Here is a 13,447-nt window from a genome sequence, read left to right on the forward strand (position 1 = left end):
TTGTAGTTCAGTGGTTCTCAGTGTGGGCCATATGGCTCACCAAGGAGCCTTGCCAGATTTCGTAGGGGCCACAAGGAAAAAGCAACAAGAAACTGGAGGCTGCAGGAGTTTCTGAATGGACTGTGAGAAGTTTATTGTTTTAATGAAATATTACAGAAACATAAAAAAGAAATGAATATATGTAATTTAATTGGAACCTTCAATGAAATGATTGGGACAATATGCTAGATGATGCAAATGAGGCAGGAAAACAGCTTAGACTATGCGTGTGTATGTGTGTGGGGGTGGCGGGAGGAGTGCGGCATGTCAATCGTTACCTCTGCTCCTGCCAGACCATGAGCAAATTACCATTCACACCCTGCTGGGTGACCCACTGAGCCCTGCTCCACATGCGCTCACAGATCACTGATTATGCAGTGAGCAGATGGGCGAGACCCAACAGGACACTTACCCTGCTACGTGCTCCACCAGCAAGTGATTCTGATTAGTTTGATATAGATAATTACAGTCCAGGTTAGCAGGGATCCACCCAGATCTAGTTCCAACTGAAAGACTGCCAGACGATCCCAAGTTTTCTATATCAAAACCCTCATCAGAAAGGGATTAATATGGAAAGCCTGGCATGGGCTGTGTTGTAGTAATTGAATTAAAACAGTCATGAGTATCACGAACAAACTGAAGATTGGGCAGGGCTGTCTGCAACAAGGCCAGTCAGCCAGTATGCAGCAGGAGGCAGGTTCCATTTGCCTTCCGCTGACCTGTGCATGTTATAATACATATAAAATATGTGATATGAAGGCTGCAGTTATGCGGTAGGGTCACTTGGCAGAAATAGCTGAACTGCAGAGAGGTGAGAACACATCACTGCATCACCATCTCATGTCCAATAAATCCCTGATACTTATACTTTTTATATGCACCTGTAGCACTCTATTTAACATATAATAATATCTATAACATATTGACTGTATGTTAGAATAATTAATACAGTTAACCAAAAAAAATACTTTAGCAACTTGCAGAGACTATGGAGGGTGAGGGCCACAGAGGTAAATGAAAGTCACAAGTGGGCCACACGCAGAAAAAGGTTGGGAACCATGACTGTAGCAAAGACAGCACGGAATGAAGGGTGAATGCACCCACCTCCAGAGGCGACTCATGGTGTACAACACAGAGGACTTCAGCTTTCAACGTAGCTTCCTTCTGATACTTTTATTTTCACCATACTGGGCCACAGGCCACATCTAACTAAGCACAAAGGCAAAATATGTTGCTGTACACAAACAAATGGAGAAATCAAAAATCAAAAGTTCCACCGAGGCTGTAAAACACAGACTTTACCAAAGGTCGGGCAGCATCTGTAGTGAGATAGGAGGTGACCTAGCATCAAAACAAATCTACCAGCAACAATATGATTTCCCTCCTCTGCTCGTGTGTTTTTAATCTGGCTGTATTTTTTAAACTGGAAAAAGCAAGCACCAGCAATAGCTGGGCACTTGTCACAGATAACTGCGTGGGGATGATTGTGCTGTTAATGTAAAGCCAAAGGTCAAAAAGACTGCTGGCCGACCTGCAGGGGAAGACTGGAGAAGACTGCATGTTTAATCTGTTTTCTGTTTCTCAGGAGCCGAGGCGTCAGAAGAGTGGTTCACCAGTAGATTTCAGTGACGAGGATGTGGGTGCTGTCAATCTTAACAAGTGTGCCAATGCGTCGTCAAAAAAGAACAGAGATGAAGGGTGAGAAATATTCTCAAAACCAGCTATTTTATTCTCTTTAAATACTTACGAAGGTTGTATGAGGTGGAGTTGGTAATGGAAAGACCTCCAGTGAAATGCTCTCTTCCATGTTTAATGTACGTGTACACATGTTGCTTTTAAGGAAGTGTTTCCTGAGGTCATCTCTGGTCCTTTGGGTGATCACTTTAAATGTGTCCCCGGGTGCTGAACTTGCAACTAATTTGCTATGTCACCCCTTTCCATAATTTTGAATGCTGCTGTCTTGTTGGTATCTGTGACTTAATAATGCGTCTGCTTTCAGACTACTAGCCATGTATTGCAGAGGGATAGAATCTGTGACTCCTTCACAGAATATAAAGCATTTGCAGCCAAAGTGATATAATAACTATTAATAATGCACTTATACACTTTAAAATATAACTCAGTTCTTCAAAAAAAAAAATATTCCTCTATTCATTTTGAGTAAACTTTTAACTTGGATAATCTATTTACAAAGGAACCAACTGTTACTCATCATCCATTTTAAATCAGAATCAGGTTTATTATCACCAGCATGTGACGTGAAATTTGTTAACCTAGCAGCAGCAGTTCAATGCAATACATGATCTAGCAGAGAGAGAAAAAATAATAATAAATAAACAAGTAAATCAATTACGTATATTGAATAGATTTTTAAAAATGTGCAAAAACAGAAATACTGTATATTAAGAAAAGTGAGGCAGTAAGACCAGCTTCCTATTTCAACACTAACTGGGAATGCACAGCTGCCTTCCACATACTGGACTCAAACAGTCATCACAGAGCAATGTCCTGGTGTTTGAAGATTAAGATTCAATTTTCATTTTCTTCACATAGTCTGCCTCAGAAAGACAGTCAACACAGTCAGAGATCCCTCTCACTCTCCTCCCCCCTCACCCCCAATATTGAGTAGTAGATATCACTTGGTCTGCCTCAGGAAGACAGCCAACACAGTCGGAGATCCCCCCCCTGTCACTCTTCTCCCCCCCACCATTGAGTAGTAGACACACAAGCTTGAGAACGTACACCACCACCTCAAGGACGGTTCAGTCCTGAGATTATAAAACTTTTATCTGACCTCTTGTACAATGAAGATGAACTCTTATCTCTCAATCATGGCCCTTATTTTAAAATTGGTCTACCTGCACTGCACTGTCTCTGTACCTATTATACTTGTTTTGGTACAATCTGAAAGTGCTTATTTATGGAATAATCTGTTTGCATTGCAGGTAAACAAGGGTTTTCACTCCTTCTTGGTATGGGACAATACTAAACCAATTATGAATTGGCTTGGAATTTTATATTCACCACCACCAGGATAGGTTCTATTCCTAGAGCTCTGTGTCTTAATACATGGCTTACATTGTGCTTATTTCCGCCACTTTGAAAGGTTTGTGTATACAAAGTCTGGCAGAGCTTGGGAGAAGGAAGTCTCTGACGCAGGGTTTCAACCTAAGACATTTACATTCAGAATCAGGTTTAATATCACGGCCATATTTTGTGAAATTTATTGTTTTACAGCAGCAGTACATTGCAATACCTAATAATTAAAAAAAATATAAATTACGATAAAAATAAATAGGTAGTGCAAATAGAAGGGGGTGGGGGGGGAACATGGTAAGGTAATGTTAGTGGCTTCATTGTCCATTCAGAAATCTGATGGTGGAGAGGAAGAAGCTGAAAGGTTGAGTGTGGGTCTTCAGGCTCCTGTACCACTGGCTTGATGGTAGCAATGAGAAAAGGGCATGTCTTGGGTAATGAGGGTCCATAATGATGGATGCTGACTTTTTGAGGCATTGCCTTTTGAAGATGTCCTTGAGGCTGGGGAAGCCGTTGCCCATGGTGGAACTGGTTGAGTTTACCACCTTCTGCAGCTTTTTCTGATCCCGTGCAGCGGCCCCTCCATACCAGACAGTGATGCAACCACCGTGAATGAGCTGTTTAAAAACTTGCAAGAGTCGTTGGCGACCTACCCAGTCGCCTCAAACTCCTAGTGAAATATAGTCGCTGTTGAGCCTTCTTTGTAATTGCCTCGATATCTTGGGCCCAGGATAGATCTTCAGAGATGCTGACACGCAGGAACTTGAAAGTGCTCACCCTTTCCACAACTGATCCCTCAGTGAGGACTGGGGTGTGTTCCCTCGACTTCCCCTAACAATTCCTTAGTCTTACTGACGTTGAGTGCAAAGTTGTTCTGACACCACTGAACCAGCTGACCTATCTCATGCCTGTATGCCTCCTTGCCACCATCTGAAATTCCGCCAACAATAGTTGTGTTGTCGGCAAATTTAGATGTTTTTGTCGATGTTCTTCCCCCTACCCATGGAAGTTGTTTGACCTGCTGATTTCCTCCAGCAGATTGTTTGTTGCTTTTGGTATGCCTCTGTCCCTCGGCACCTTAAAAGTCTGTACCTTATCCTTCCTGAATCTCTTCACTTTTTTCTACGTTACATTACAACTACAGTTTGACTGATAATTTCACCCATCTGTCAATAACTCCCTGCAGTCTACTATTTTATTTAACACATTTCTGAGTTATGTGTCATTTGAAAATTTTTGAATAATGCCCAGTATTCCTGAGCCCACACCATTTAGACTCCATCCTCCCACCTTCAGCTCCTTCACTTAAAAATGGGGGGTTTTGCCCTGGCTAGTGCCAAAGGAGTTATAAGTCATCACTTAGTGCAGTTTGTGTCGACTTTTGGTGAAAATGGCAATAGTTCCTGCAGAATAACTGCAGTGTCGAAAGTTAAGTAGCTACCGGTGAGAACTTCCTGGACAATAAAGACCATTCCTGGGTGATGAACATCCGATTCACTGACTCACTATTTTTGAGCTCCCATGTTATTAAGTTCAAGAGTCCAATGTATGTATATACATTTGTTCGTACAAACAGATGAACTAATTTCCTCTCTTTTCATAATTACTCTTTCATATCAGTCTTTGATGCTATTCACTACAATACTGTGGAGGTATGGTTAATATATATGTCTTATTTTCTGACTTATGGTTGAAGTTGACTTAAGGATGCTTATAGAAAGGAGCCTCCTTTGTTACCCAAGGATAACCCATAGTGCAAATACAATTAGGTGAATCAGGAGAAAGAACTGGCAGAGCATCATGGGAGAATCAGAACATCGCCAACAGTGGATGGGCTGTTGGAGACCTCTGTACATAGGCAATCTCCTCCCACCCCCTGCCCCTCTACCCCCCCACCTCCCCTTTACCCCTCCACCCTCTCAAATTATTATATAGTTTACAAATATCTAAATATCTGAGTGTAAGAAACCTTGTAACTTTGACAGCTGACAAACCAGCTTTGCTACAAGTCAATGTTGTTATGAACTTCTTGGGGACAGGACATCTTCAGTGTGTTGTTGGAGTCCCTGCTTCTGCTTAGGGTCTCCTACTGCAACCTCTTAGTACTAGTAGTGGAAGGGTTAGGACATGCATTGAGCAAAATGTTCAAAGTAAATGTTATTATCAAAATAATTGTATGTCATCATATACAACCCTGAGATTCATTTTCCTGCAGGCATACTTGGCAAATCTATAGAATAGTAACTATAACAGGATCAATGAAAGATCAGTGAGAGTGCAGAAGACGACAAACTGCAAATGCAAATATAAATAAATAGCAATAAATAACGAGAATATGAAATAACAAGATAAAGAGTCCTAAAAGTGAGATCATTGGTTGTGGGAACATCTCAATGGATGGGCAAGTGAGTGTAGTTATCCCCTTTGTTCAAGAACCTGATGATTGAGGTGTAGTTACTGCTCTTGAACCTTTTACCTGATGGCAGCAGTGAGAAAAGAGCATGGCCTGAGTGGTGGGGATCTCTGCTGACGGATGCTGTTTTCCTACAACAGTATTTCATCTATATGTGCTCAATGGTTGGGAGGGCTTTACCTATAATGTACTGAGCCGAATCCACCACCTTTTGTAGGATTTTCTGTTCTAAGGCATTGGTGTTTTCATACCAGGCTGTGATGCAGCCAGTCAATACACTCTCCACTGCACAGCGATAGAAGTTTGTCAAGGTCTTAGATGTTATGCCAAATCTCCCCAGACTCCTAAGGAAGTGGAGGTGCTGCCACGCCTTCTTCACAATTGTGCTTGTGTTGGAAATATGTGCAATGATCGTTTGCAGTAGCCACTGGAGGCCTGGTTGGAAATATCTCATTTTTTCTAATCCTCTTCTTGCTCAGTTATAACCACAGCAGAGCCATGCAGCTGCTGGGACTGGACGAGGGGAGTGAAGAGAATGGAAAAGACCCTGTGATGACACAGGGGGCCTACCTGTCCCTCCTCTTCCTACGCCACCTGAGGATCCGCGAGCTTCAGGTAACGGGACTGCCACGCTCACATGTTTTGTGCAGTACTCAGCGTTTTCAGGTGTCAACCGCACTTCTCTGCTCTGCATCATTTTGTTGGTGCACTTCGCGCAGGACTCCAGAAAACAAATGAAGTTAGGGAACTGCCGATGCTGGAACCTGGAGCAGAAAGTAAATAGAAAAGGAACTCTGCGGGTTGAGCAGGATCTGTGGAGGCAAAGGGACGGCTGATGTTTTGGGTTGAGACCCCGTGTGGTTTGGACCTGAAAGCTCGACCGCCCCCCTGCTGGCCCAGCAGTTTGTTTCTGCAGCAAACAATAGATTCGATGTTTCTGATCCTTACAGAAAAACTAAAACTTAATATGGAATCCTTCATAGGGTCACTTCTTTCAGTAGCTTATTGCATTAACTTATGTTGGATTTCAGGTATTTTCTCTTATTTTGTTCAGATTTCCAACCCTGTTCATTTGTTTTCTACTGTTCAAATTGGCTGATTGCCGTTAGCTTGCAAGTGATTAATTCATAAACACGTGATTCCACAGATGCTGAAAATTTTAAGCAACACACACACACAAAGTGCAGGAGGATCTCAGCAAGTCGGACAGCATCTACAGACAGGAATGGACAGTCAACGGTTTGGGCTGGGACCCTTCATCGGGATTTCAGAAAGAATCAGAAGCCTGGGAAAGGGGAAGGTGTACAAGATGGCATGCAATAGGTGAAATCAGATTAATTGGGAGGGCGGGATGAAGTGAGAAGCTGGGAGATGATAGGTGGAAGAGGTAAAGGGCTGAAGAAGAAAGAATCTGATAGGAGAGGACAGTGGACCATGGGAGAAAGGTGGAGGGGCACCAGAAGGACGGGATGAGCAGGTAAGGAGAAGAGTAGAGGTGAGATGGGAACTATAAGGGGGAATAGAGGAAGAGAAAAGAGGAGGGGGGGGGAGAAATTACCAGAAGTTAAAGAAGTTGATGTTCATGCCAGAATATGAGGTGTTGCTTCTCCGAACTGAGTGTGACCTCATCATAGCAATAGAGGAGGCCATGGACCGACATGTTGGAATGAGAAGTCCGGCTCTGAGGCTCACAAGGGAAGAGGGGAGAAGAGGAGACTGGTGGTGATGAGATATTCAACGTTATGGGAATAGTCAGGAGATTCTGTAGACATGAATGAGACTGTTGGATGGCTTGTTGCCACCTCCCTCCCCCAGGGTCAGGAACATCTCAGAATGGGTCCACAGCATTTTTAAAGGGGAGGGTGAACAGTCAGAAATTATTGTACAAATCAATGCCAATGTCATTGATAGGAAAAGGGAAGAGGTCCTGAACAGAGAATATAGGGCGCTAGGGATCAAACTGAATTGCCGCCTGTGCCATGCAGCAGTGAGGGTAAAGATAGGAAGATTTGGCAGATGAATGTGTTTCTGTAGAATTGGTGCGGGGGATAGGTTTTCAGATTTGTGGATTGCTGAGACCTCTTTTGGGGAGGTATGACCTATAGAAAAGGGGCAGGTTATGCCCGAACAGGGGGTGGGGGTGCAAAGGGGCAATATCCTTGTAGGAGTTTGCTAGAGCTGTTGGAGAGGGTTTAAACCAGTTTGGCAAGGGAATGGAAACAATGGTGACAGGTCAGAGTATGGAGTAGTTGGTTTAAAGGTGGATGCAGCAGCAGAAGAGTCCATGAGGAAGAATAGGCAGTCGATAAGGCCTATTTGCAGTCAGTTGGGTGGGTTGAAGTGTGCCTATTACAATGCAAGAGCAAGGGTGATGAATTCAGATCATGGGTCAGTACATGGAACTGCAATGTTGTGGCCATTTCAGAGACTTGGCTGTCACAAGGAGAGGAATGGCTGCTGGATGTTCCAGAGTTTAGACGTTTCTAAAGGAATAGGGAGGAAGAAGAGGTGGCGGAGCATCATTGCTAATCAGCAATATTATCACAGCTGCAGAAAGGGAGAATGTCCTGGGGGGGGGTCATCTACTGAGTCAGTATGAGTGGAAGTCAGAAACAGGAAGAGAGCAGCCACCTTATTAGGAGCATCCTACGGAATCCCCATCCCACAATAGCAACAGAGACAGCAGATTGGGAGGGAGATTTTGAAAAGATACAAAAATAACATCCCTAATATTGACTGTCACCTCCTTAATGCAAAAGGATTAAATGGAGTGAAATTTGTCCTGACCCAATATGCAGACAGAGCAACTAGAGGAGAAATTGTACTGGATTTGTACTAGGCAATGAACCTGGTTAGGTGACAGATCTCTCTGTGCATGAGCATGTTGGAGACAGTGACCACAATTTCCTGACCTTTATCTTAGCACTGGACAGGGATTAGAGCAGATGGTATAGGAACGTATTTAATTTGGAGAGATGCAAATTATGATGCTACTAGGCAGGAACTTGAGAGCATAAACTGGAAAAGGATGTACTCGGGGCAATTCACAACAGAATTGTAGAGGTTGTTTAAAGAGAACCCACTTCCATTGGGTTCTAGATAAGCTTGCCTTTTAAGGCAGGGAAAGGATGGTAGAGTGAAGGAAGGAACCATGGTTGACTAGAGATGGGGAACATCTCTATAGGAAGAAAGCCTAGGAAGGTTTAGGAAGCAAGGATCAGACAGGGATCTAGAGTTACAAGGTGACCAGAAAGGAGCTAAAGAATAGACTTAGGAGAGCTAGGAGGAGGCATGAAAAGGCCTTGGCAAGTAGGATTAAGGAAAAAAACACAAAGCATTCAACTTGTATGTGAAGAACAAGAGGATGACTAGAGTGAGGGTAGGACTCATCACAGATAGAAGAGGAAGCATATGCCTGGAGTCGGAGGAGGTAGGGAAGGCCCTGAATAAATATCTTACTTCAGTGTTCGCTGAGTGAGAGGGACATGGACAAATGAGAGGACAGTGTTAAACAGGCTGATATGTTGGAACATGTCAGCAATAAGATAGAGAATGTGCTGGAAATTTGAAAAACATTAGGATAGATAAATTCCTCAGGATGGGACCTACCCCAGGTAATCATGGGAAGTGAGGGAAGAGATTGCCGCACACTTGCTGATGATCTTTGCATCCTCCCAGTTCTCAGGAGCAGTACCAGAGGACTGGAAGTTGGCAAATGTTATTCCTTAGTTCAAGGAAGGGAGAAGAGGTAAGCCTTGGAATTATAGACCAGTGAACCTTGCATCAGTGGTGAGCCAATTAGTGAAGAGGGTTCTTACAGACTGGACTTATGAGGTCAGCATGGCAACCAGCATTGGGAGGAGCATGTCAAGCCTCATGAGCCTGATTGATTTCTTTGAGAAGGGACAAAACAAATTGATGAAGGTAGAGCAGTGATGTGGTGTATATGGATCTTAGTAAGATATTTGAAAAGGTTCCCCATGGTCAGCTCATTCAGAAAGTCAGGAGACCTGGGACTCAGGGGAATCTAGCTGTGTGAATTCGGAGTCGGCTTGTTCACAGAAGACAGAGAGGATGGTAATAGATGGAGCATATTCTGCCTGGAAGTCAGTGACTACTGGTGTTCCACGGGGATCTGTTCTGGGACCCTTGCTCTTTGTGATTTTTATAAATGAGACGAGGAAGTGGAAGGGTGGGTTAGTAAGTTTGCAGACAGCATGAAAGTCGGTGGTGTTGTAGGTAGCACAGAAGGTTGTTATAGGTCACAACAGGACATTTGACAGGATGCAGGGCTGGGCTGAGAAGTAGCAAATGGAGTTCAGTTCAGAAAAGTGTGAAGTGATTCACTTTGGAAGTCGAATTTGAAGGCAGAATAATAGTTTAATGACAGGAATCTTAGCAGTGTGGAGGAACGGGGGAATTTTGGGGTCCATGTCCATTGATTCCTCAAAGCTGCTGCACAAGAGGGATAGGGTGGTTAAGAAAGCATATTGTATTTTGACCTTCATTAGCTGGGGGATTGAATTCAAGAACCATGAGGTAATGCTGCAGCTCTATAAAACTCTGTGTAGACCACACTTATAATATTGTGTTCAGTTCTGGTCACCTCACTATAGGAATGAAGTGAAAGTTTTAGAGAGGGTACAGAGCAGAATTACCAGGAAGCTGCCTGCACTAGAGGGTATACCTTAACAAGATCAATTGAGCAAACTAGGGCATTTCTCTTTGGAGCAGAGGAGGATGAGAGGCGACTCTTTAGAGATGTACAAGATAAGAGGCATAGACTGAGTGGACAGTTAGAGACCTTTTCCCAGGGCAGAAATGGCTAATTTTTGGGAGCATAATTTTAAGGTGAATGGAGCAAGGTATAGAGGGGATGTCAGAGGTAAGTTTATTTACCCAGACAGTGGTAGGTGTGTGGAAAGCCCTACCAGGGATGGTAGTAGAACAAGGTGCATTAGGAACATTTAAGGCACTCTTAAATAGGCACATGGATGATAGAAAAATGGAGGTTTATGTTGGAGACTAGATGTGGATCCTTCTCCCATAATTTCCAGTCACGATGAAAGGCCTCAGCCTGACACATCGACTACTTATTCCTCTCCACAGATTCTTGCCTGACTTTGAGTTCCTCCAGCATTTTGTGTGCTATGTAAGCTGTAAATCTTATTAATCCATATTAAATGTAAACTCATGGTGATAAAGTTTGTTTGTGGTTCTCTGTTTGCAGCGAATCTGTTTAGGAACACTGAACTACTTCAGATCGATCGAACGAACCCTGACCATCAATGTAACCGGCTTAACCCTGAATCGGGGCAAACCGGTGTGCACAGCAGAGGACACGAGCCGGATCAGTGCAGCGAAGGGTGGCTCAGGTGTGACAGATGGCATAGGTTCACATGGTTACTTACACAACACACCTGCAGACTACAAGGTACTTACTATAAGAACATCTGCCAGCAATCCACTTTAAACTGCAGGCAGGCAGCTTCATTGAAGGGATTTCAGCATCTTGAAGCTTGACAGTGAGAAGTTTACAGGCCAAAAGAAGCTATTTGTCCCCTCTAGCCTGTTTAATTTAGTCCCTCCTCCCTCATTTCATCGCTTTACTTTATTTCCAGTAACTGCAAAGCCTCCAAAACCTTTAATGGATGGTGCTTTGTAGCATTGTGCAGGGAAGGTACTGTGCCTTGACAGCTGGTGAGTCATTCAGAGGGAGGGAATGCAGTGATCGGTGGGAGCAAAGAGAAGCAGGAGCACTCGATGAAGTAGTCAGTTCCATTGATTTGTGGGTGAGAGCTTTTTTTTTTACTGTGTGGGCTAGATTAAGTGTAGCTTTTAAAAAAATAAATATAAAAAATACATATATAGAGTTCCTAAATGGTTTATATATATATTATTTTAAAAAAACATTTAGGAACCCCTTTTAGACTGGATATCATCCCTTAAGTGGAACAGGTCAAAAGCTTTAAGTTCCTCGGGGTCAATATCACAAATGACCTGACTTGGTCCAACCAAACAGAGTCCACTGCCAAGAAGGCCCACCAGCGCCTTTACTTCCTGAGAAAGCTAAAGAAATTTGGCCTGTCCCCTAAAACCCTCACTAATTTTTATAGGTGCACTGTAGAAATCATTCTTCTAGGGTGCATCACAACCTGGTATGGAAGTTGTCCTGTCCAAGACCGGAAGAAGCTGCAGAAGATTATGAACACGGCGCAGCACATCACACAAACCAATCTTCCGTCCTTGGACTCACTTTACACTGCACACTGTCGGAGCAGTGCTGCCAGGATAATCAAGGACACAACTCACCCAGCCAACACACTCCGGGAGAAGGCTCAGGAGCTTGAAGATTCGTACGGCCAGATTTGGGAACAGCTTCTTTCCAACTGTGATAAGACTGCTGAACGGATCCTGACCCGGATCTGGGCCGTACCCTCCAAATATCTGGACCTGCCTCTCAGTTTTTTTGCACTACCTTACTTTCCATTTTTCTATTTTCTATTTATGATCTATAATTTAAATTTTTAATATTTACTAATTTTAACTATTTTCAATATTTTTAATATTTAGTATTTGTAATCCAGGGAGTGTGAAGCGCAGAATCAAATATCGCTGTGATGATTGTACGTTCTAATACCAATTGTTTGGCGGCTATAAAGCATAAAGTGTAAAGCTTGTCTGCTGTGACCAGACAAGGTTTGGAAATGGGGAAGGGGTATTTATTTAAAATAAAGAAAATCCTCGCACAAGAAGGCACAGTACCCTGCATCTGCTGTCACTATCACCTATAGTGATTCTGCCAGACATGGGCCAGTTGTGACTCCACTTGATGGTGCTAATTCCCAAGTTCTGAAAGTTTCCTGTTGAATCTACAAATGTATGAATGAGTAATTGACAACTGGTTTCTGGCCCGGGAGGTGGGACTGTTGTAATTATCCCTTCTGCTGGAGGGCAGGGTCCCTGAATTAACAGGCACCAAAGATGCTTACTAATTGAAGGTGATGTATGTTGGTGACAGGCCCGATTCCCATTTAGAAAGGCTGGATAATAAAATGGACGAATTGACGGTGCTTGTCAGGAGTCAGAGAACATTTCAGAGCCATGTTACCATGGCTAGAACACTGCCCAACTTCACGCAGTATGTGAGCTGTACAACCAGAGGGGAGAGGACTCTGGATTTGATGTACACTAACGTTAAGGATGCATACAGCTCCTCTCCCCTCCCCCCACTGGGAAGGTCAGATCACAACCTGGTGCATCTAAAACCCTGCTACGTGCCTCTGGTGAAGAGTAAACCTGCAACCTCGAGGACAGTGAGGAAATGGTCGGAGGAGGCTTATGAGGCGCTGCAGGGTTGTTTTGAGGTGACAGACTGGCAGACACTCTGTGAGCCACATGGAGAGGATATTGATGGGCTCACAGAGTGCATCACTGATTACATCAACTTCTGTGTGGACTGCAATGTTCCGACAAGAACTGTTATTCAAATAACAAGCCATGGGTGACAAAGGACATTAAGGATATCCTGAACGCTAAAAAGTGGGCATTTAGAGATGGAAATAGGGAGGAGCTGAGGGCAATACAGAGGGACCTGAAAGCCAGGATCAGGGAGGCTAAAGACAGGTACAGGAGGAAGCTTGAGTGGAAACTCCAGCAGAACAACATGAGAGAGGTCTAGAGTGGGATGAGGACCATCACTGGGTTCCGGCAAACTAGCAACAGAAGAGCTGAAGGCAGTGTGAACAAGGCCAACGAACTTAACCTGTTCTTTAACAGATTTGGCATTGTGGCCTCTGCCCATCCCCCACATGAGTCATCTGTTGTCGGCCCACAACCAACACATATTCCACTCTCCCCTCCTACCCCTCCTCACAGTTCCCCACCCTGCTCTCATAACTATACCCCTTCCCCACATGAAACCACCACGGTGGGCTTCACGGCTAAACAGGTGAGAAG

The 13,447-nt window shown here is 43.8% G+C and overlaps 1 protein-coding gene across 8 annotated transcripts in view; it reads left to right on the forward strand.

The window, feature by feature from the left end:
- Positions 1-13,447, forward strand: part of LOC140189907 (uncharacterized) — a 209,854-nt gene that overhangs the window by 43,523 nt on the left and 152,884 nt on the right. For all 8 annotated transcript variants that reach the window (XM_072246261.1, XM_072246273.1, XM_072246282.1 and 5 more), the window contains exons 13-15: positions 1,625-1,737; positions 5,968-6,103; positions 10,719-10,922. In XM_072246261.1, coding sequence (XP_072102362.1) covers positions 1,625-1,737; positions 5,968-6,103; positions 10,719-10,922 — 453 coding nt within the window. The remainder of the gene's footprint in view (positions 1-1,624; positions 1,738-5,967; positions 6,104-10,718; positions 10,923-13,447) is intronic.

This window comes from Mobula birostris, chromosome 2 (genome assembly GCF_030028105.1).
Source record: "Mobula birostris isolate sMobBir1 chromosome 2, sMobBir1.hap1, whole genome shotgun sequence".
Classification (NCBI taxonomy): Eukaryota; Metazoa; Chordata; class Chondrichthyes; order Myliobatiformes; family Myliobatidae; genus Mobula; species Mobula birostris.